General features: G+C 41.4%; 1 protein-coding gene across 3 annotated transcripts; it reads right to left on the bottom strand.

The window, feature by feature from the left end:
• Positions 1 to 337: 337 nt before the first annotated feature.
• PREPL (prolyl endopeptidase like) lies at positions 338 to 23,494 on the bottom strand. Of its 3 annotated transcripts, none has more exons than XR_014509404.1 (15): positions 23,361 to 23,494; positions 22,431 to 22,803; positions 21,600 to 21,728; positions 19,813 to 19,882; positions 18,217 to 18,420; positions 17,210 to 17,330; positions 15,016 to 15,232; positions 12,463 to 12,648; positions 9,756 to 9,959; positions 8,697 to 8,872; positions 6,202 to 6,418; positions 4,790 to 4,939; positions 3,742 to 3,852; positions 2,643 to 2,725; positions 338 to 673 (listed from the first exon to the last, which is right to left on the bottom strand). XR_014509404.1 is itself a non-coding variant. In XM_083433034.1 (15 exons), exons 2-15 carry the CDS (start codon positions 22,638 to 22,640, stop codon positions 617 to 619), a joined length of 2,160 nt encoding a protein of 719 aa, XP_083289160.1. In that variant the 5' UTR covers positions 22,641 to 22,803; positions 23,361 to 23,494; the 3' UTR covers positions 338 to 616. The 3 variants fall into 3 exon arrangements, 2 of the variants coding, with proteins under 2 accessions (XP_083289160.1, XP_083289159.1); XM_083433034.1 differs by having other exon boundaries at positions 3,742 to 3,877; XM_083433033.1 differs by lacking the exon at positions 338 to 673 and having other exon boundaries at positions 680 to 2,725; positions 3,742 to 3,877.
• Between the last annotated feature and the right edge of the window lie 876 nt (positions 23,495 to 24,370).

Below are 24,370 nucleotides of genomic sequence, written 5' to 3'. Positions count from 1 at the left end.
GTCCTTAAGAATAGCGTCATTGAACCAGCCTGGAAACTCCCAGATTGTAGAATACCTTGCCTAGGGGGGTAAGCTTGCCCTCTTTACTGATTTTTGGTCTCTATGATATTTTAGTCATTATTTTTACTGTTATGTTTTTGGTTTCTATGATTTTGTATTCCATGATTTGCAATTGCTCTTTTATATTGTTCAGCTCATGTGCTTATTTGTTCTAGCCAGAGGCCACAACAAACTTGTAGCAATAGTAATACACCACGCATCTGTAACATAAGCCAACATCTATGATGTAAGAGAGAGAGAAATTATTGTGAACACCCTTGTGGAAGGTGTGATAAAATTAATTCAAGTAAATATACTTTTTATTTTGTAAAAAAAAAAAAGACATTTGGAGGTATACAGGGTTTTCAGTTTTTAAGAAAAAATATGTACAGTAATTACAAATTCGTGAAAAATTACTCTGGAATACTTTAGCCAATTCTAAAATAACCCTATAGATTATTTTAAATAATTTCCCATTCCTGTTTCAAATAGAAAATTAGTTTAAATAGTTTCTTGTTCCATCAAAACTATTTCCATTGGCCTTAGGATTTGGGAGAAAAATTCCAGCTTTACAGAGTTACTGCCATTTGTCCAGTCCAAGCTCCTTGTACAAAAATGCTAGTTGTGTCGAAGCCTAAAACAATGAAAAACATTTCACTGTGAAAAAACCAGCAGACACTTCATAGCACTTTGCACATTTCAGTATAACTCCCTCTTTCCCCACTCTATTGCTGCTTCCCTCCCAGTGCAATTCGTGCTCCTGTAACATTGGGCATAATAATGTGGATTCTCCTGCAGTCTGTACAGTAATCAGAGTTCTTCCTGCTCAATTCTCTTTATAAAATGGCAGCTGTTGTAATGGGCTTTTCACTGAGATCAGAAAAGCTTCCTGTGAATTGAGCATTACTGTCAGGTATAGCACAGCTTGTGACTAGAACAGCAGCGGCAAGTCTGAAGCCGGTGTCACAAAAATGCTTTCGAAATTGCTTTGCTTCTTCCCACTGTAGCCAGTGGATGAAGAAAGTGTCTTGCTCATGTGTACGCACTCTATGCTAAGTAGACAAGCTGAATTCAACTGTGCAGGGGGAAAGCAAAAAAGAATTATTTTTGTGAACGTTGCTTTTTCGTACGCTGAAATTCCTTCGTGTTTTGTTCTAACTGATTGTTTTCAGCAAAAAAAAAAAGGCTCCCAAGAACTGCTTGCAGGGGTACAAAAGAGCTAAATTAATAAATAATTAGAAAAAACATACATATACATGGGTATGTATAGAATGTTCCTGATATACATAGTAAGAAGCCCATATGAGTACTGCTACCAGTGTTGGGGGAATGAAAGTGGAAGAGCTTCCTTGCTGAATTTGCAGTATTTGATTTAAGAAGCTCAATCCTTGCACAGTGCAGTCAGCCTGTTTTCAACAGTACCAATCAGCTTTTGTGGTGGAAGGGTAATGGCTGAATCCAGGCCTCTGCCCACCCCAGTCCCCCAAAACAGATGCTAGTGAAGACAATCTGGCTCATGACTTGAGCGTCTCAAGAAGAAAGGCATAAATGCCATCTGTAGGATTCCTCTGGTTTGATGATGACCAATTAGTTTTTTTTATAGATATAGCATTTTTTTCTTGCTGGGTGATATCCAAAGTGAATAGAAGGCATCTCCATTTGTGGAAAAAGAGGTGCAGGGCCTCTTTTTTCCAACAAGGGGCCTCTTATTTATTATGGAGAAAAGTATGAAACCCTCAAGTAGAAAGCAGAACAAATAAAATATGTCTACACTAAATGAAGCACGAGAAGCATTAATGTCATACACAAGAAAATGCTCTTTTAACATCTGGTCTAGGTAGGTACTGGGCTCAAGATCAGCTTGTACTGACCAATTCACAGAACAGCTCCTCCTGCCCATTCAAGGTGACTTTGGGGCATTCATCTTAAAATGGACAGCCACAAAACACCTGTGCTTATGAATGGCTTCACCCACTTCAACTGTTTTGCTCAGTTTTCCCTTTAACCTTCCAGGATACATGCTAAACCCCCTCCAGGGTGTTTCCCCCCCCAGTAAGTCACCAGGGAGAGGAATGAGAGGTGATGCATGCAGACATGGCCAGTTGCTGCCTGAGATGAATTGCAACAGGATGTTCCCTTAGCACCTGGACCGACAACTGAATTTCACTTCCACATTGATGAAAGGATAGCATCCTCCATGCACCCAAGGTAGCTGGCCAGTTTAGGGACTGCAGAAGAGGCCATATGGCAACAAAGGGGAATAGCTGGCAGGCTCAGGAGGAACAGCTGGGGGTGCTTTTGCTGTCCCCACAACATCTGCCACCTGAAGCAGCTGCTTCATTTTGTCTAATGGTAAGGCTGGCCCTGTGTGTGGATATCACAGGAGAGATGGTGCTAGGTAGATAAGTGGTGGTGTGCAGATTTGAGATGGTTATTTGGGAATCACAAACACTGTACACGCATACATATTATTCCTCAAACGTTCACGACCCTTGAAGGTTCGGTTTTTATCTCACAACATGAGAGCAATTATCTCCGCAGTGTATAACACTGATCTGTGCTGTTTCTCTTGTTGATTGCAAAAAAGAGCGCAGTGAGGATACCTGATTTAAAGAATCATCCCAAGATGGAGCACAATGACTGCCTCCTGGCTGAACATCTAAGAGAATATTAGGCATCTGAAGTCCTGAAACAAGCAGAAAAGGCCAACAAAGGATGAGACAAGAGTGGGGGAGAAGCTGTGTTTTTCTTGTAGAAACAAGTATATACTCTGCTGGTGATGAAAGTGAATTCAGTATTTTGTCACAACCCGTTATGCTTAATGACTGAGGGGGATGGAATATTTTGAAGGTATCCTGTACCTGTTCGCTCCAAAGCACTTTCATAATATAAACTCATTTTGGTCATTCATCCCGTAAAAAAAAAAAGTGACCCAGATGCTGGTTTTGCCAGGACAACTATCATAATAGCCATTCCATGTGATGCACTTTAAGGCAAAGAATGCATTTACACCAACATTACCTCCCCATATGTACATTCAACAAGGACTTGGGAGATTTATCATGCTTCTGGTCAAAAGGTGTGCTGGTCTGATTTAATCTGCTTCTCCGTAAAAAGTGTGACCTCATCATCTTGCCCATCCGATGATGGTAGATGTCCACACAGCAGAAACTCCCGTTTGTCCATGTAATTTCTACTGAGCATTTCAGCCCTCATGACCCAGCCCTTCAACCACTATGACTGTGACTTAAGATCCAGCCATCACCCTTCTCTGTTTACTCATGAGGAACTGAAGCCTTGAGCTGGGTCACACAAGAGTCCTAAAGTAGTTCTTGCTTCAGTTGCTTTGCAATGTATGTGCAAGCAACAGCAAGCGCAAAAAAGGAACAGGAAAAGAATCTGTTCTGACCCGAATTGGATCTTTCAGTGGTACCAATAATCTGTTTGGAATGGAGGGGTGGGGAAGGAAGCTGAACACTGAATATAGACCCACATCCCCATCCCTTGAAGAAAAGGTTGATGCAACTGCAGAGCTCTTATTTAAGGTTGTGTTTGCATAGCTCTTGCTCAGAGATTGCAAGAATTCAGCTTGGACAAAAATATTTGTACATATGCATGTTATTGTTGGATCAGGGCAACAGTCCTTCCATTGCAACAATTTCTAATATAATGATTCAGCTAACCACAGATTTCTAATTTTACCTTTCACTTTTGCGCAGTTGTCTTGGGCATGGAAAGCTTGTACGGCTTTTCTAAGTTTACAGATGTATCTTAATAACCCAGCCAGAGGTATGCGTTGATCGTTTTCAGAGGCTGTGATGAAAACAGAAGGATAATTCTAGAGCAAAGGGAGGGGGGTTGGGGAGGAGAGGAAATGTCTGAGTTAGCAGGATGGAGTTACTGTGCAGCAATTAATTTTTAACTGGGTGGAAGTCGCTCTGCAATGTCAGCAGGAGAGAAGCATCTCACAGATTTGATTATATAGATGAAGAAACCACTCATGCCAGTCATATTTGACAATTATGAAAAGATTTTATCTCTGACTTAGTAAAGCACTGCACTTGCTTTCTGTTAAAATTCCCCCTGTAAACATCTTGTATGACTGAGACTGGAAAGAAACTCGAAAGGAAAATCTTGCCAGCCCATCGCTGCTGCAATTCCTCCTCCTCTCTCTTTCAACACAACTGAGAGATGTGTTATGTTAAGGATGTGATGTGGTGCATTTTTCTCTCCTAATCAGGCTTTCTCTCTACTTAGGCTTATATCTGATCTTGGCAATAACATTTCCATGTCTCGTTACTTTGCAAAGGAGCCTGGATAATTTGGGCTTGCCTGTGAACTGACTTTCTGCTAGGGGTTGCACATGACTTGTGCATTTTTTCATGTTGTAAGCTGCCTTGAGCATGGTTTGAACTGTGGAAAGGTGCCATACGGATAAAATTATGTATGTTTGTAAGTAAGTATGAAGAGTTACAGGGAAATTCTAGATATGTTACTAAGAAGTTAGTTTAATTGCTTTTAATAGGGCTCCTAGGTAAGCGTGTACAGATCCGCAGCCTAAAGCACTTTCTTAGTACCATCCTATTGAAGGTTCTTAACTTGGCTTGGATCACAACCATCCCCCCCCCCCCAAAAAAAAACACCTATCTGAACTGTAAAAACTGCTATTGAGATTCATCCCCCCCCCCCCCCCCCCAGTTCCTTGAAATGCACTTTGTAGTACAGGTATTAAGAATAGATGAACTGGTACCTGTGGCCTAATATTCTGATAGGGACAGTAGCTTTGGATATACTCCTTGCAAGTCTCATCAACCAAAGGATTACCCCATTCTTCTTGTTCTTCAATAGTTAGGGGAAGATGAGGGTCCAACATTGTATTTAAAACATCCAGGAATGGGGCCTGTGAATAAAATGAATGGTTGTTTTTTTCACAACTTCAGAAAACTAACTATATAAAATGAAAAAACCAGATATAATATGTAAGCTTTCCAATATTTCCCAGTGTACCTAACCAGGTCCTCTAATTAGGTCGTTGTAAGAAATTAGTTGTAGAATCTTCATGCATATTAATGGCTAACACATCTGAGGAGAAATATTTTTCATTTGCTTACTGAATTTCATTTGTCCATTCACCCACTTTGGAGAGATCCTTGTAAGCCCTTTTAAATAACGACAATGCCTGTTCCATCTTGATATAATTGTTGGAAACCACCCAGCGTGGCTGGGGCAACCCAGTCAGATGGGTGGCATATAAAAATACTGTTGTTGATGTTGTTGTTGTTGTTATCCATAGCAAATGGATAAGCAAATTCAATAAGATCGTCAACTACCTTTGCTGCAAGACCCCCAGAGTATTCAGCAACCCCACAGGTGCCATCAGTCTCTGAAGGGAAAACATCTGGAACGAGCCCACCACCATTACAGGTGGAAATTGCTGCAAGTAGTTCAAACTTCACCATGTAACAATTTGACCATGACAAGGGTGTGCATTGCACCCCCAACCCTGCCCCAATCTGTGGTCCATTTCTCATACCACTTGGGAGTGAAAACTACACCAACAGTGTGTCCTCCCAAACATGTTGGGCTGATGACCCTTTGAGGCAATGCCATGAAGTCCCAAGGCGGCTCAGTGGCAACCTCCATATGGATACTGAAGTTCTCCAACACCACGGCAGAGGCTCCCTGGGCCAGGGATGCCACTGGACAACAAGGTGGTTATAGGTGTGAGTGTGTGTGTTATTGGGTTCTTCTTTTTATTTTGATTATGTATTTTGTGTTTTTATATCATGATTTTCTCCTGTAAACCGCCCTGAGACCTGTGGGTATAGGGCGGTGTATAAATTTAATAAATACGTAATAATAAGTCTGTCTTTCTGGTCCAACACCCGGTGCAGACCCTCTAAGCCAGAGATGGGGAAATTCCTTTTTGCTGCCATCTTAAACGGGGGATGGGAAGGCTTCCAAAAGCCTCTGAGGGGACCCCCACCTCCACTTTTAGATCAGAGTGAGGCTGGAGACTTAAAAGGGAAGAGAGGGAAGCTTTTGCAAGTCTCTTCTCACTTCCCTTTTAAGTCCCCTTCACTCTGATCTTTAAGCAGGGGTAGGCGGCCTGCAAAAACCTTTGCACTTGAGTGGAATGAAATGTGGTAGGAGCAATCTCACCTGTAAAACCATAGCTCTGATAAGGTGTGGATCATTATTGCAGAGAGCTCCTGCAAGAACTCCTCCAGCACTCACACTCATCAGTGCTGTAAGCGCTGGCTGAGAATATCCCAGTTCATGTAACAACTTTATGCAGGCCTGGAGGTCTTGAATACCATTGTGCTTCTTTGTGGTACTGCCATCTTTATGCCATCTCAGGCCTAACTCTCCTCCACCTCTGACAAATAAAACAACAATGAAACTACTGAGAAATGTTACACATCTCTTGAAAGACAACCATCATTTTCTAATATATATGGAAGCCTTCCTATGTCATAAACGGGCCAATACATGTGCTTTGATGTCTTTTTAAAGCTTTCACATGTTTCTATCAAATATTTACAGCTAAAGAAGTGATAAAACAGCTAGATTCACAGATCCATGCGTGAGTGCGGTCAACTTTTGCATATGAAAGGGGACAAGGCAATTTTTGCAGGTCCTTTCTTTCTCTTCCATGCCCTGAAAACCTGCTTCAGAGGACCGGGGAACCCCTGGAAGAAAATGGGAGGTGGGGCAGAGGGCTGCAGGTGGAAACCAGCATAGGGTGCTTATTTACGCATCACTTAAAAATTGGAAGTGCATAGCGAAAGAGAGGGTGAAAGAGGGCACTGATTTGCACAAAATGTGCATATGCTAATATTTATGTATGCAAACTCAGAAATGATTGCAGCAATTTAAGCAGAAATACAAATACTCTCAGCAGTGTTGGGGAGTCTGTGACCTATGTGTCTCCTCAGTCTGTTGTCTAGGAGCTAACTGTTCCCCCTTCTTATTTTTTAAACATTAAACTGAACTTGGAACCGGCAGCTTTTCAAACAGAAGTCTGTCCTCCGTAAAGTAAGACACCTGGTCAACCTAAATTGGGAAGCGCTGTCCCTCCCTCTTTTGTCCCACAAGCCTTTGCTTAAAGCTTCTTTAGAAATGCAAGGACTTCCATTCAAGGGAGAGCTCAGCTGGACCCAACCCATTACATTTAGCATTCTGAAGAAAAGTTATTTATTTAGTTATTCATTCACTTCAAGGCAGTGCGAAATTCTTAAAACTGTTCTGAAAGCCAAGTATCATTTTACAGTGATTGTATTATTATTTTTTGCCTAAGCTACTGTATTTTAAAACTCAGCACATATTTTTCAATAGCATAGTCAGGTTCGCTAATTAGGAAAGAGGTATAAAGTTGCTCACATTCTTGAAACAATACAAACAAACAGCATTTATAAATTTACAGGTAAAACCTACCATCCAGAGCAGCTTTCGGATTTGGAAATAAGGTTAAGATGGTGAAAAGCCTGCTTAAACATTATGTGGAAGCAGGGGAAGCAGATGTGGGAGTCCTTTGCACTTCTGCTGTAATTTCAGATCGGTGAGCTCCAGGGATTGTTTGGACTCACAGAGCACACAGACTGAGACCCATAGTCCCATATTATAGCAAAAGTACAAAAAGAAGAAGCATGGCTTACTCAGGCTAGTGCCCACTTCTGAGTAACATTGGGGCCTTTTCTTTTTTTTTTTTGCTTCTGCACAAATTCTGCTTCTTTTAAAAAGGCTGGCATAGAATAAATTTCCAAATGATTTATATTTTTTTGTCCTATTGAAACCAAGGGCAGCCCAAGGCCATGAACATATATAGGGAAATAAATTCCACCGAAACAAGCTGGGCTTACTTCCATGTTGTGTTACAACAAGGGGGAGAAATCTTACTTTTTTATATATTTATGTGTTATATTTGTCAATTCCATCAAAACTGAATTGAGGACCTGACATCCTGAGATATGCTATGTATTTACTGTGAGGGCACAAAAAACAACCAGTAATGATTTGCCTAACTACATTTTATTGCTTATTTTGTTGTTTTACAAAATCACACAGAGAGAGAGGGAGAGAAACTATTTTCTTTTGAATTATTTTCAGCTGCTGTTATCGGTTATTTAGAACTATGTGGAACAGCTAAAACTCCTTTATATGCTGCCACAAAAAAGACAGAAAAATTAGTTAATGGGATAGGTTTTTTAAAAATTAAGGTGACTTCTTTTGTCGGCAAATATATCCTTCATTATTTGTTTTTAGGTGAGTGTAAATCACTACAAGGCTAATGCAATATCAGAATATAATTTCATATGACATGGTGAAAGAAAAGCCTTATATAGTGGAAGCTACCACAGGAATAGTATGAAAGATCTCTAAAAGGCTTTCAAAAATCCAATCAGTTTGCACTAAGCCAAAGAACTGAAACAGTTGCATTTCCATCCCTTGAATTTAACTGAATTCATCTAAGCAACAGAAATTTTAAGAAATTATCAGCAAACAGTAGATAACATAAATTTAGGAGGAAATTGTTTGCAAATGGAATGGGAAACTTTACAGTCAAAAGGAAAATTTCAAGCACTGAGAATATATCAATCACATTTTCACAAGCAACAGAAGCCACAAGACAGTGGCTTTTAGTGTATAGATCTTACCTAACATGACAGTATGCTAATATCCACCCATCCTTGATTAGCATTAAATTTTCTGCTTTAAAGCTCATGTTCAAATCTATGCCATAAGCTCCATATACATGAACCAGAAGTGGCATCCTGCGCAGCTCTTTAGAATTGGCTTTATGAAAAACTGTAATTGGCACGCAAGTTTCATCCTGAAAATGAAGGAGTATTTTGCATTAAAGGATGTTTCAAAGTTCACAAGGAATACACAGGTACAAAAGCTTCAATTACATATTTTAAACATGTTTTTCTTATTACAGTAATTCCTTGGCACTTTGCGCAAAAGCACTCTTGACAAATGAAACGGAGATTAGCCTGCCACTGGGTTCGTTTACCAATGTGGAGCATAAAAACTCATTTAAATGCAACACCTGAGAAATCTATAAACCATGAAAGCAACTGGCTCCTCCTGCACCCTCTAATGATACCCATCTGCATTATGACCTGAGCAGCTTAGCACTTAGTGCAGCAGCAAAGCTTTTGTTATAAACTTAACATTTCTATATACATATATATTTATCTTAAAGCTTGTAAGTTTGAGATGAATTTCCCCCTGTGTGACTGAAACACACATAAAGCAAAGCCAGGTTATTTTACTCTCCTTTGCATTTCATAAAGATGCACACAGGAAAAAAATTTGTGGGAGGGGATTTTTGCGTGAACATTTTTTTTCTGTTGCACATGTTACTTGTTTCTGGTTGTTTTTATTTGTAGTAGGAGCAGGTGATGTCAAGCTGTCCTTCTCTTCCAGCAGAATAAACCAAGTATTAATGTGATAAGAGACAACTCAGTAAGTCTTGTGTGCCATGACATTCTCTCTTGCCTAAAGAAATAACACCATCACCTTCAATAATCTCAAAAGTAAAAACAGAAAAAAGCAAATTTAAACTTCCCGAAACTCTTTCTGCAGGGCTGAAAAGAAACACTCATAGGTCTAGTGAATATGCACATCTAGAGGCCATTATATGGTGTCAATTTCTATTTTCCTTCCAGTTGCTGCTTTAAAAAGGGCAGGAAGAGAACAGAAAGTCTTACCTTGCTTTTAGCTTCTAATCGTACAGTGTGACAATTCATTGTAACTGGCACCTCTTGCTCAGTGTGCTCAATAAGGCTGTTTTTCATCAATGAATATGCAAAACGTACTGGAGGTTGAACAGGGGAGAGGAGCCAAAAGTAGAAAGTGCTGGCGGTGTACTCAGGATGAGGATCCAATTCAAATGAACAGGCCCAGGCAGGTAGCTGGGAGTAAAAAACCCACAGTTAGTAATATCCCCCTCCCCAGTCTTTGAGATTTTCTCTACATAACTGAATCCCAGGCTTCCCCTCTGATGAAAGGATTCAAACTTCAAGCTTAATTAACTTTGGCATATGTGTTTGCCAGGAGTTGCTTTCCCCCCCTCTCTCTTCCTCTCCGTAAATTAAGAGGGAAAAAAGTCAAAAGAAACAGTATGACAATGAAGGCAACAATTTAGCTAACTTTCCCCCTTCCTTAAAAGCTGCTTAATGAGGTTCAACAATAATGCAAGAGGAAAACAGAATATTACGTTGTTTTGAAACAAAGGGAGCGAGCAAAGCAATCGAGTCACCTTTAAAAACGATAATATTGGCATTAAGAAAACACAGCCATTGTGATGCTTATGTATCTGTTTTAGGGATGTTTGTCTTACCGACCCCTGACACCCCTGTATTATTAGGAAGTTTTGAAAATCTTTCTTCTCCCCCCCTCTGTCTGCTCTCTCACTCTATCCAACTTGAAATGCAGCCAAGTCAACGTCAGTTATTGCACTGAGGCCATGCATCGGCTTTGCAGAGCTCAGCCACTTAGAATCCTTGCCTCTGACTCTATTCCCAGCGCTAGCCACTGTGAAGAACAAAATCATTTTTTTGGCACAGCTACACTCAGAAACTCAGGGCTATTATGTTTTAAGACTTAACACTCCTAGAAATGAAAAGAATCAGGATTCATTCTCTGAGAGCAGCAGGGTCTCTTACCCACTGCTTACTTTCTTTTAAGGAGTTCTGGTTAGTAGGTTGATAAAGGCTTTGGGAATTGTGGCAGTCAGAGTCAAAAAGCTTTACACAGAAAAACCGCACTCCGTGTAATTGATTAAAACCTGAAGAGGATCATTCTAAAAAGTCTAGAAAATCCCACAAAATGGGTACTATATTTAACTTGAATGCTACAATTAGGAGAATGGTTGGGGAGTGTGTAAGTTTACCCTTTTATTGCAAGTATGCTAAGTGAAATTTTGAAATATTTTCAGATAACTGAGTTTTAAGGCAGGAGTTAGCCTAAGGTTTTTAAGAGACAGAGCTTTTGTCCTTTGATTTATAAAGTTCAAAAGAAAGCCTGGATTGACAAAGTTATGCTTTAAGGAAGGAAATATGGTCAATTTTATCTAATAAACTTAGACAAACGAGGCTTTTTGGTTAATTAAAAGGGTTATTTATATAAGTTACTTCAAGACTGTATGCAGCAATTTACTATGGAAATAAATAATGGTTCAGGTATAAGGATTCACTTTGTGTTTTATGTATGTAAGATAAACTACTAATGATTTTTCATTTATGCTACAAAACCACCCAATATTTTGTAACATTGTTTTGCTTTGAAAACAAGCATTTAGGAAATAGCTGTGCTATTAATACTAATACTAATACTAATATTAATAATAATTTATTTCTAACCCACCCATCTGGCTAGGTTTCCCCAGCCATTCTGGGCGGCTTCCAGCAAAAGATTAGCAATACATTAAAACATCAGTCATTAAAAACTTCCCTAAACAGGGCTGCCTTCAGATGTCTTCTAAATGTCATATAGTTGTTTATTTCTTTGACATCTGATGGGAGGGCATTCCACAGGGCGAGCACCACAACCAAGAAGGCCCTCTGCCTGGTTCCCTGTAATTTCGCTTCTCATAGTGAGGGAACCGCCAGAAGGCCCTTGGTGCTGGACCTCAGTATTACATTTTGCTAGCTCCAAAACTGTCCCACAGAGACAAATCTGGGGGAGCAAATGATGGTTTTTACAATCAACAGCACAACATCCTCCATTTCATCATAAAAACAACTTCTAAATTAAAGCTTTTAAAATGATCATCTTGTTCATTAGTCAATTGGACTTTATTCCATTATTGAACCAGAATTGGGTAGCAGCCCTACAAACAAAGTAAAACACACTTTAAAAGTGGGGGCAGGGGCTCAGGACTTTTGGGTCACTGCCTAACAGGCTGATACTATAAGCAACCACTTAATGAGTACAATGAGGTTTAGTTCCAGGTAAGTGGTTATACAACTGCAGTCACAATGTTTTGTTGTTGTTTCTAGATCTACTATGATCTAAAATGATACTTTCGCAAAATACTCAGTTTTCCACACTATAATCCATCACCCTTGCAGTCAGCACTATACGGCTATATGAAACGCACAACCAGTACTATTTTTCTAGAAAAAGAGGTGCCGGAACTCACCATGAACACCTCCTGTGTTCTCTTATAATAGCAATGGTGCCCACTTGAGAGGTGCCGGAACTCAGTTCCAGAGAGTTCCAGCTTAAAAAAACACACTTTGTGTACCACTATTTATGTTACCTTGATTATATCATAGTTTTTTGTGTATCCCTGGAGGCATCTGGATAAACCCAGTTCAAACTACAACTTGCCCTTAATTTATAAATTAATCTTGAGCAATAAAATACTAAGCTTAAAAATGTGTGGGTGGGTATATAAATCAAAACATTTACCTTAACGTTGCGAACTGAGTTTGACACAAAAGAAAAAATATCTAAATACAGATGACCGCAGAACTTCAGAAATGCAACACAGTGGTCTTTGAACATCTCTAAATCAATTAATTTGGTGTTTTCTTTCACTGTGTAAATGGGCAGCCAGTTCTCCAAACCACATGAGTCAACTGGAGCTTTCATTAGCTACAAAACAAAGAGTCCAAACACCTACATGTAAAAAATGGAAATTATACAATATTCAAACATTTTCAGAAAGCTGATCTTTTCCCCAGCTACTAATATCCTTACAGTAGCAATAGGTGACACGTTAGCAGCTTAGTGTAATGTTACCCCTGACAGTTCTGGATATTCCGGAGAGGTAGTGCTTAGTTGCTTCATGGTATCTGAACAAGTATGTTCCAACTCGTCTTCAGATGAAATGGTAAACCTATAATCTCTCTCCCACTGTCCTCTGTAGCAGGAGGTCATGTATATACAGTATACTGCATATGGATGTTAAATTTTGATCATTTGAGGGTAATGCAACAAAAGAAGGAATAACCAACCAAGTAACACGTTTTCAGTTTCTCCTCAAATACCAGCCATAAATCAAGAAAGTGCCCAGCTGAGCAATACTTTATATTTCTTTTCAACTATTTTACAGTGTTTCCTATAGGCTTCCACATATCTCAGCAGGAAGGACAATAAAAAGATGAAATGGAGTCCACGAGGGCACCAGAGCTAAGGAGTGGAAATGGACAGAATTGCAATTCTAGAACAATGTATACTATGAAAGTGAATTTAATGATGGAAACTGTGATAGATCTATACTAACCCTGGAGGTCGAAAACTCTTCTGCTTTTTATGAAAGCGAATAGAAAATAGTAGCAGAAGCTCCTTCAATGGAATTTCAGAGCCATCTTTCTCAAATACATAATAACAAAAATATAGAATTATTTCATAGGTCTGTACTTGAACTAGCACCAACCTACTGTGAGGGTGCTATTTAAGGAATGAATGGGATTGTGTAGTTTTGCTGGAGAAGGGATATCCATTTGCTGCATTTAAAATTCAACCAACCAGTTTATAAAGGACTAAATAAAATAAGTAAAGTGGAAGGTCTATTGAATGATGAAGCATTGCTTCACATGAAGGATATAACCTTGTTCATATTTGCCTCAGTGTGCTAAGTGACTGCTCTGCTGTCAAGAGTTACGGGGGTGGGGGCAGAACAAGAAGCTTCTAAATAACTAAAAACAATTAAAACCACAATAAAACTTCAAAATAAATTGAAAACTGGTGCAGGCACTGGTGGGAAAATGCATTATGATGCTTGTCATTAGTAATGTCAAATTATTACATTTTTTTCAGAGCTTGTATTTTTGAAACACGCACATCCTAAGTGCACATTGTACTGAAAGCATCTAATGTACACTCTATTCTTCAAAATGTATAGAAAGCATTTTTAAGTCAATCCAAAGATTGATTAATGTAACTGATCAATAACTAAACATTGCACCCCTGCTTGCTTGCTTTCTCTATTACATTTCCAAGTAATGAAGAAGATAAGGAGAGGGCTGTTGGAGCAGACAAAAGCACTATCTAGTCCAGCATCTTGTCCTCACAGTGGTTAACCAGATGCCTATGAGAAATCGAGAAGCAGGACTTGTGCTTCCCGGCAGCTGGCATTCATATGCAGTTATCACAGCTAGTAGCCACTGACAACCTTATCCTACATGAATTTGTCCAATCCTCTTTTAAAGCCATCCAACACGGTAAGGGAATCTACCATCTCATTATCCTTACTTCACCCTATCTTTATAATAATGAAGGTGTCTAGAACTCAACACTACAAAATCCAGAAGTCTAGTTGGGCTCATTCAGTTTAAAGTGTACATTTCATTCCAATGGCTGGAAGTCTCCTCTGAATGATATTTTTTTTGTGTCCCCTGGGTGGAGGAAAGGAGGATACATGTTAGGGACCAGGCCCGTGCACCTGAAAGCCATATACAGTGGTACCTCGGGTTACATATGCTTCAGGTTACAGACGCTTCAGGTTACAGACTCCGCTAACCCAGAAATATTACCTCAGGTTAAGAACTTTGCTTCAGGATGAGAACAGAAACCATGCAGTGGCAGTGTGGCGGCAGCGGAAGGCCCCATTAGCTAAAGTGATGCTTCAGGTTAAGAACAGTTTCAGGTTAAGAACAGACCTCCAGAACAAATTAAGTTCTTAACCCGAGGTACCACTGTATGGACTTTTAAAAAGTACTTACTTTTTTTTGAAGTACTTACTTACTATATTGAATAGTTTGGATCTCTTGCTACTAGATGTTTGAAGCAACCTAAACACTTACTTGCATATCAGCATCTTATACCCACTGGTGGAGGAAGCGGGATGCGGTGGGTGTGGTCCGCCTCAAGGGTCATCCCTGAGGGGGGTGATATCGCCACGGCGCCCCCCTGGGACACTCGTCCCGTCCCCGCAGGCAGCTAGCCCCCGCCCCCAGGTGCACAGCATGTGTGCCGCTCCGGGTGCTGGAGAAGCTAGCTCCGCCTCTGCCTATATACCTTGTATCCCACTGGGTCTCCATATGTAGTAAGAATGTACAACTCATTGTTTCTGTGTTCAATGTGGTAAATGACTCCTTCTGTTCGTTGTTGCACAAGAACCGGAGACTCAAAAGGGTGGTGGCAATCAACCAACCACACTTCAGAGGAATTTTTGCTATTACTGTTTATAGTCAGAAAGCGCCTGTCTTTTGTGCAGTAGAGATCCACAAAATATCTGCAAGAAAACAACAAACTATTAGCAAACATCACCAGTAGAGCTGGCCAAGATATTTGGATAACAGGAGTTTCCAAAAAAAAAAGGGGGGGGATGCTATCCCATGCCATTTACAGTAACATGAGTCTAGGGATAAAGTCTGACTCAGTAAAGCAGATTCCTATTTGCTGATCTAGCCCACAGCGGGGCTGTATTTGCCTCTTGGCAAACAATCAGTTCAGATCTCTGGCAGGAGTCCTCTGTGCCTCCCCCAGCAGTCTGCCTCACCCACTTTTTGCTCTGGCTCCATCTCATTGGCTTAAGGGCTGCACACTTTTGGCATGCCGCCTTTGACTGATTACCCCCAGGGTAGTGCAGCTTTTGACTGGAGATGCTTTGGACTGAACCTGGGACCTTTGGCTACTGGGCTCCGGTCCTTTCCCTGTCATGACTACAACATCATCACATTTTTGGATGTGTATAGCAAGTACCATAGCTTGGCATCTACTCCAGAATACAAAATCTTTCAAAATATTGAATCACCTTATATTACTTTCACTGAGGAATTTTGCAAGCCACATCCATATCTAACAATACATGAAAAGTATATTGGGTTGGATAAAGACTTAGTTGGACTTAGGTGGCAAGGAAATCAATGGGACAAATTGTCATGAATTAAGTCCACTGATTTCAGTGGGAACTAAATCCAAATAAGACTGGATCCAACCCAATACCTATTTATCTCTGAGTGCATTCGTTTTGTTCCTTACGTAACTCTGGAGTTTAATGTTCTCTTTTAGTCTGCAATTCTCACATTTTCATGTTTCATTTTTACAGGTTTGTGTTTCCTTTTAAACCATTATCTCATGTACAGTAATGTGTATAATTTAGGCTCCACGATCTATTTTACAACTTTCTGAAAAGGCAGATTGTCAGCTTCATGGAAGGAAAGGTAAAGAAAAGATTCAAGACAGAAATATTAGAACAAGAGGTTAGTCAAAAAATTATTCAGCTTTCTTTCCAAAGGACTAAAAATCAGGGCACGGACAAACTAATGCAGGACAGGACTTAGAAAGTTGTGGACCCTTTATGCATAAAACCCAGCAAATTAGCCTCTTTGTCAAAGGAACTGTAACTCTTCCAAGAAAACTACAAGCTGATCTTTACTTCCTTCTTTTTAGGAAAAAGAAATATTTCTGCTTTTTAAAAAAACACACAAGTATTTGATCAAAACCTGCTCTTGTTGCATACTTTCAGCACACAGATAAGTGCGCCAAATCAATATGGTTTGCATTCTACGAAACGAGAAGAATTCTATGAATGAAACAGGACTTCCCCAACTCCCTTGCAGCTGCCTTATGAAGAGCTGCTTCTGAGGATTGAGGGATGCTTGGGAATTGTACCTAATACAGTATGGGGAGTGGGAGAGCTGCAGCTGCAGGTAGGGAAGCAACCAACATCCAACATCAGAAGACCTCCACTATATAAGCAAAAAGGCCTTTTGTTTGAGCTGTAACTTGGCTGGATCCAAGCCTATCTTCATTTGCCCTGTGAGCAAATGAGAAGGAACTGCCTGTGGTTTGTCTGGAGAAGAATGAGAGGGCATATGATAAAACTCTTTAAATACTTTATAACCAATTAGATAGAAAGGGCAAAGATCTGCTGCCCCACTTATATACATTTTGATTTCCCAAGAGCAAGGGGGAGGGAATGAAATCTCCCCCCGCCCTGAACTCAGATGTTGAGCCGAATCAGACAGCATCCAAAGCACTTTTGACCAAGGCAGGCTGTTTTCCAAAGAGTCCAAACAAAATCTAGTGGTCAGTGCACACCCCTAATATTAAGCTAGAAATGATTTTTGGGTCCACGTGCTCCTCCTTCAGACCTCCCACTGCATACTGACAGTAGTGTTATGATCCTGGCTAAAGCAAACCACAGTTTCTCATTACATACAAAATGGATCACACAGAGAGAAAACTGTTCAATATATTCAGTTACCTTGCATCGTGTTCCGTATAAACAAGCTCAGAATGTTTTTTATTAAAATCGCATAAATACACATGATGACACTGTAGGTTCTTCTGGGTGGTATAGAAGAGAATCTCATGTGCAGCCCATTCTGGGGGGTGGAGAGAAGGAATGTCAAATTAGTGTTTTTGCAATTATGGAAGGAACCAGGATTTTAGTTTTGGAATTTGAGAAATCCATTGTGTTTATTTATGCTAAGTAGAAAATGTGAAAATAAAAAATCTTCCAAGCACGCACTGTAGTCTGTGTGTGACCCTTTGGATCTCAGTCACTGACTAGAATCTTGAATTTAATGTGAAGAACGACAGACAACCAGTGCAGGATTAGAACCTTTCCTTCTCTTACACAATAAGCATGTAACAGTTTTTCATTGTTGAGTTAGATTTAGTCATCTTTCTTCAATTTAATCTTCCTACTCCTTTCCCCCCAGTACCTGATGCAAAATATTTTATCGTGGTGAATATTAAAGTTTCCTCACAGCTAGCATAAACACGGCAGCTTTGAGGATGCAGCTGTGAGCAAAAGCAGTTGGTGCAGTGCTGCAACTCCTTCCTCCTGACAGCAACGTCACTGCCACTTATTGGAACGGTCTGAAGGTGGGAAAGAGCAGCAGTGAAATTGGCTCTGTGATACATGCACACAGCCCTAATCTGGCCCTCCTGCCAGTGCATCCATGCAGCTCCCACCTCACTGCTACCCTGTCCTGTCAAGCCAACTTACTCCTGTTTGCAAGTGCCTATTGAGCAGTGCCAGTGACATCACTCATTATAAGTGACACAAATTTCTTTCCCAGCAACACAAATGCCACAGTTAGTTTTATTTTAACTGGAGGCTGAAACAGGGATCTATTTAGACAAATTACAAATGCATGGGCAACATCTGATAAACCTGAATGTTGTGAAGATTCAATAACAGTCTGGTCTTCCATCTGAGATATATTACATTACAAAGGAAAGAGGTTTATGCTAACAGCTTACCAAAGCTAAAGACATTTGGGATGATACATTCAACTTTTGGTAATGTGCCTAATTTCACAACAATACACGCAGACTCTTCAGAATGTGCACTTTTAATCGCAACAGCCATATATCTGTGATCTGGGCAAATTCGGATGCGCTGGATAAGGGAATTATGAAACGGTAGTGCTTCTGTACTAAGCAATATTTCATTGTTTCCTTCATCTACAATGTAAGAAAGAAAAAGCAATACTGTAAACCTAATAATTGTTTCTGTGTACTTTTTGTGATTTTTTATAAATGCAGTGTTTTCCTATTAAGTAGCAATGTATACATGCACGTTGATCCAGCTAAAGATAGTCATGGAACAAATTAGGTATGACAAATCTATGTCCCAGTTCTTCAAACGGAATTAGAATGCAGCTCTAAATCCCACTTACCTGAGTGCCACTGAATTAAAAGAGATTTACTTCAGAGCAGACATGTATAGGATTACACGGACTGTCACAGCTGAATGAATAAGAATGTGCTACTTTTTTTTTTTTGCTTGATAATGCTCTCTTAACTAATTCTAATGGCAATATTTGTACTGTCCAGGTGATAAAGATTCCATATCTAGCAAGAAGCCTGCCCACCCCAAAGGCTTTCTACTCTGGATGATCTTCTGCAGTGGAAACTCCTTTGGAATGGGGTGGGCTGGCTTTTTAAGCACAGAGGACTCTCTGGAATGGTGTGGGATGAAATCTGAATTGTTGCAGTCAGACTGGGGAAAATTGGTAGAAATAGGCGATCCCTCTTACATAAGGAGAAATACCTTCCAGTTGTAGCAGGGGCTCTCTGGATTCCACCCAATAATTTTGACAAAAGAAAAGCTTGACAAAGTGTAAAGCTTTATTACTTTACATCTGGCCTTATCATCAGATTTTTGCCCCTAAAATTAGGTTGTTTCAAATGTACTGTGTTATAGATTATGAAGCAAAGCCCAACATATGGCTCTTAGATAAGAACAACTGCCAGCCTACTGATTTCATGTAGATATTGAAGAGCACAGAAGACAGAATAGATACTCTGGGCACTTCATATGCCAATAGTCATGAGGTAGAACAGAAGTCTCCCAGCACCTACTGGGTCCAACCTATCAGGAAGGACTGAAGCCAACACAAAACTGTATCAGGGCGCTAATTTGACTCTACAATTGAATCAAGGATATTTGGGAACAATTATATTGATAGCTTGGAGTTATTTACCTATCTCAGGCTGTGGTTAGAGCCTTGGCAGAAGCCTTGGCAAAGCAGTGGGAAACCCCCTCAGCAAGTCTTCCTGATCCACCAGCCACCAAAGGTGGAGAGCCAGTGGTAGTTTGGGAGACCATGCACTCCCAAACTACTTCAGACAAGAAAGTCACAGAATGGATGCTGAAACCCCCCAGGTCCAATAGCCTTAAGAGTCTTCACCACCAGCACCTCTGGTAGGGACACAAAACATGTCCCCTTGCTAAATCACTCTTTGTTGTAATGTGGTTTGACTGCCCTTTTTTGTTGTTGCTAAAACTGTGCATGGAAACCCTGAAAACAGTAAAAGGAAACCACCCTGGGCAAAAGCAAGAGGGACTCATACCTACTTCTCCCAGCTTCGAACGAAATATGCAGCCATTTTCTTCAAAGTAAACATACTCTCCAAACCTAATCTGTTTAAAATCAAGACAGACAAGAATCCAAGACAAAATCTGCAGAATTAGGTCATCCTCTCACATTAGGAGTCCAAATATTTTTCTGAAGCTTCTGCATAACAAACTGAACTCTTTTGAAGTTTACGGAACACAAAAAGAATAAGAAACAATCAGCATCAGCAAATAAGGTTTATTAATGTAATTATCCTAATTACTAATTACTCACAGAAACAACTGGGATACTGGTGCATCCCCAGATATTTGGCCATGGGCAGGGTCATTCTCTCCTCCAACCCAGGCTGTTGGAAGGTTTTAATTGTTTTTAATTTCTGTGGGGTGGCGGCGGCTGTTATAGTTGTTTCTTTTTATTGATGGAGGGGAGATGTGTCTGGGATGAGAGGAAAGGAGCTGAGGCAAATCACAGCTGTTCAGGGTATGGGAAAGTATGGTGTGGAAGGTGGAGTAGGTTGGATAAGGGATACAAAGCTCAGGCTGTTAGTGACTGAGCCATGTGCCAGCCCCTCCTCCAACCTGGAGAATTCCGGTTGTCATATCAGCCAGCCCTTAGGTCTATGGCTGCTGTTGCTGAATGCCAGGTCAGCTGTGAATAAGACCTCCCTCTCTGTGATCTGATTATGGATGAGGAGGTCAATCTGGTCTGTATCACTGTGACCTGGGTGGGTGAGCAGGATGGAATTGATCTCACCCAGCTGCGCCCACCCTGAGTACTCAAGGCAGCATCAGGGCAGATTTGATGGTCGGGGAGGGGGAGTTGCTGTGATCTATAGACATTATCTCTCTATATCATGTTGGGGGTGGATCTAGAGTATGTGTTCCTGGTACTGAGCAATGGAGACAGATTCTGCTAATTTAGTGCCCAGCTCACTGCCTAGCAATCTCCCTGAGTGCTGGCATTGGGGGACTTCAACATCTATGCTGAGGTGACTGGCTCAGGACCTCATGGTTGCCATGACAACGATGGGGCCATCTCAACATGTGATGGGGCTGTCCCAGCTGTGCCTCTATCAGGACAAGGATAGCTGAACTTCTGTCATCTATGCTCTGGTAATATGGTAAGACAATGCGTTGTATGTGGGGCTGCCTCTGAAGAAAGTTCATAAACTTCAGCTGGTGCAGAATCCAGCAGCCATGTTGCTCACTGGGGCAAGATGGTTTGAGCCTATATTGCCAGTCCTGGCCCAACTGCACTGGTTGCCAGTTAATTTCCAGGTCCAGTTTAAAATGATTAAATGGCTTAGGACCACAATACCTCATGGACTGCCTCCACCCATATAAACCGACCCAGACCCTTCAATCATCATATGAGTCTCTTCTTCGTGTGGCTTGTCCATTAGAGGTCTGGAGGGTGGCAACATGCAGCGGCTCCCTGCTTGTGGAGTGCTCCCCCCATGCAGTGGCGTAGCGTGGGTTGTCAGCACCCGGGGCAAGGCAAGTAATTTGCGCCCCCCCCGCTGCACTGTCCCTCCCCCAGATAGTCCCTCGCTCTCTCTCCGCACCGCACCGCACGCCTGGCACCCTCCCCTCCACAGTGGGCGGCGATCCGGTGGCTCAGATCGGATTCGCACAGCCAGCACTGCAGTGAGAGACAGTGAGTGAGCCAGGTAGGGGCAGAGAGCTGCGAGTGCGAGCGCGCCCCCCCCCAGATGTTGCGCCCGCTGCGGCCGGCCCCCCCGCACCCCCCACGCTACGCCACTGCCCCCATGTATTTTCTTACCACTGGGCTGCTCAGACTGGATGAATACTTGTCATAATGAGCTTCTAATCTTCGTTTCATCCTCTTTGTCATAGCCATATATTTTGCTGAACAAGCTCTCCAGTTCTCCTGCTCTGATTCTAGAAGATCCTGGTACAAAACAAGCCACAAAAAGCCAAGTTCTATTAAGTAGGAACTGCATTCTTTGTCATGCATTGTAGAACTATGCTCAACAAACTTGGCCTTGCAGCAATTTGGCCACTACCATTTTGTATACCAAATGATAGGGGGGTTAAGTCAGGAGCACACTAAGCATGTTAACCATGTGAACGCAATTTTTTTTTTTCCATCTTGGGGATACTCAGATCATACTGGGAGTGGGGGTTATTTCTCTTTATCTCACACTCCCCAAAGTACTGCCTCTCCAAAGGGAAGTCTTCATTGCTGCTATTGATGGTTTCCCTTGCAAGCTGCAAGTAGCAGCTTTGGAGATGTGATCTTTGTCAGGATCATGGGAGGCAGAGGGAGTATTAACCCCCATTCTCAACCTCCATGGTCCTAAGGATGCTTAGGCTTCCATTGCTGCTCTTTAAATACCAAAAAGTGTACTTTAACTGCATTTATACTATTAATGTCATTTCTAGTTTGGCCTTCAGAACAGAAGGTAACATTGTAAATGTAAACATTGTGCAAACATAAAGATTGTCATGTTTGCACATGGAAGAAGATTTCTGCTCATCAGGAAAAAAGGATGTGAGATCTCTGATCTATAAACTATTTAGGATCTTCCCTATCCTTCTACACAAGGATTCGAGGATCGACTGGGCTGAAAGATTTGTTCAAATGGCATACCTTACAGGAAAAGAACCTCCATGACTGAATGGCTCCATGGGAATGAGGAACAACACAGGGATTTCTCAGGTGCTTTGCAAAGAAAAATGCCTGTAGCTTTGTTTGACTACAAGATCTTAGGACTGCAGATACAGAATATTTAGAGTGGTTCTTGAAGTGACCAGTACTGCCCTTCAGGAGGCGAAGAAAGTAAATGGAGCCTAAAAGCATGATGACAACATATTCATTTTACTTGATTCTTCATTCTTAAAAAATGTATTTGTGATTCCAAAGTCATGTCAGGCTTGATTGAAGTAGACACCACCACACAGTATGAACTGATGGTAAGATTTCCCTCCCAGATATGCAGCATGTACAGGAATCAGAGTGAAAGCTGGGGAGGGGAAAGAAACAATTGTAAACATTTCTTCACTGCTTTCCGAAAACAGTATATATGTTAAAAGGTTGTAAGAATTCCCACATGATGCTCAATATTGCCAGTATCATCACAGTTAAAAGCTGCCTTAAAAGATAACAGCAAATCAATTATATTTTGCAACATAATATCCTAACAGCCCATGCCATCTCCCCATAAAGAGCCAGGGGGAATCATTTCAGGAATTCAGGCAGCAGCCCCCAGGTGACTTATTCCCTGCAGCACTGAGGCAGCTCATAGGTTGAATGAATTACTGGCGTGATTTTTCCTGTGCTGCAGTAAAATTCTTATAAAGCATATTTACTTCTCAGCAAGCAACCACAGAGCTGCACCGTTACTATAGCATATACAACCTAAGGAGCAGTTATTTTCCATATATTTGCTGTTTTAGTAAATAAGGACATTTATTGTCTGTAACGATGCCATGGGGATTTGAAGCAGAATTTAGCTAAATTTCAGTACAATGACCATTTCTAGTTCGGCAAAATCAGTAGGAATTCAGCATCAGGACCTACCTTTTAACTTTCTGCCTTTCCGTAAGCAGGTATATAATACTTCACGGGGAAAACGCGAATCTCACAGCGGAAGCCGCTACAGCTCAGAATCTGTTGATCGCTGACAAGCGCAGCAGCATGGTGAGACGAACTGCATGGCATCATAGCTCCGCGACTCAACGCCTCGGTTGCCCTCACTCCACACGCTGGATACCGTTGCCCATAAGCAAGATGGCAGCCAAGGCCGCTTTCTAGTCACTGGTTTGCCCTTAGACAAAATGGCGGCCTAGCATCACACGTCCCTTCTATCGTCTTCCCTGCCCGTAGATAAGATGCCGGAGAACCTGGACCCTCCTGTCTCCATTTTGGTTCCGGGCATTTAAATATTCTCTCCCCCCCAAAAAAACCCCCAAACCCTGATTTGAGATCATTATCCCAACTTCTCTCTCTCTCTCTCGTTAAAATTATATTCAACATCAGCCTGATATTTTTTCCCGAGCCGAAGCCGAAATAAAATATTTATACTTTTTAAGTTTTCATAGCGATTTTGTGTTGTTTTCTTTAAAGAGGGAGCTACTGTGCCTTAACATGACGGGCAGAAAAATCAACAGGTGAAGTTCCTCCCAGTCTTCCTATGGCTCCACAGAGTAGGAGCGATAGGGATGAGAGGGAAGCTTCGTCGGCTATATTCCTCCTGCTATGGTGGTGGAGAGTCTTCAGACCATGTCTTCCCCACTTTGAAAAGAAACGCTCAAAGAGGTCATATAAAACTCCTCCAAGCCTCGAAAGCTTCCCAAGTCCATCTCCCCTCACAGCTGCCGCAGCTTACCCGACCGCGCAACGTCCCTTAGCCCTTATCAAAGATGGCGCCCAATGCCCCTCCTCTCCCTCCGGGCTCCATGGGAGGTTCTCTGTCACAGCTGCTGCTGGAAAAGATTGAGGCGAAAGCTCTGAGGCGGCTTCCCCCTTCCCCCCCATGTGCTCTCCCTCTCTCAGTGAGGCGGCGGGTCGCTCGGGGCTATCCTTTCCCC

This window comes from Podarcis tiliguerta (genome assembly GCF_965153285.1).
Source record: "Podarcis tiliguerta genome assembly, chromosome: 3".
Classification (NCBI taxonomy): domain Eukaryota; kingdom Metazoa; phylum Chordata; class Lepidosauria; order Squamata; family Lacertidae; genus Podarcis; species Podarcis tiliguerta.
This window is presented reverse-complemented; position numbering and strand designations above follow the sequence as displayed.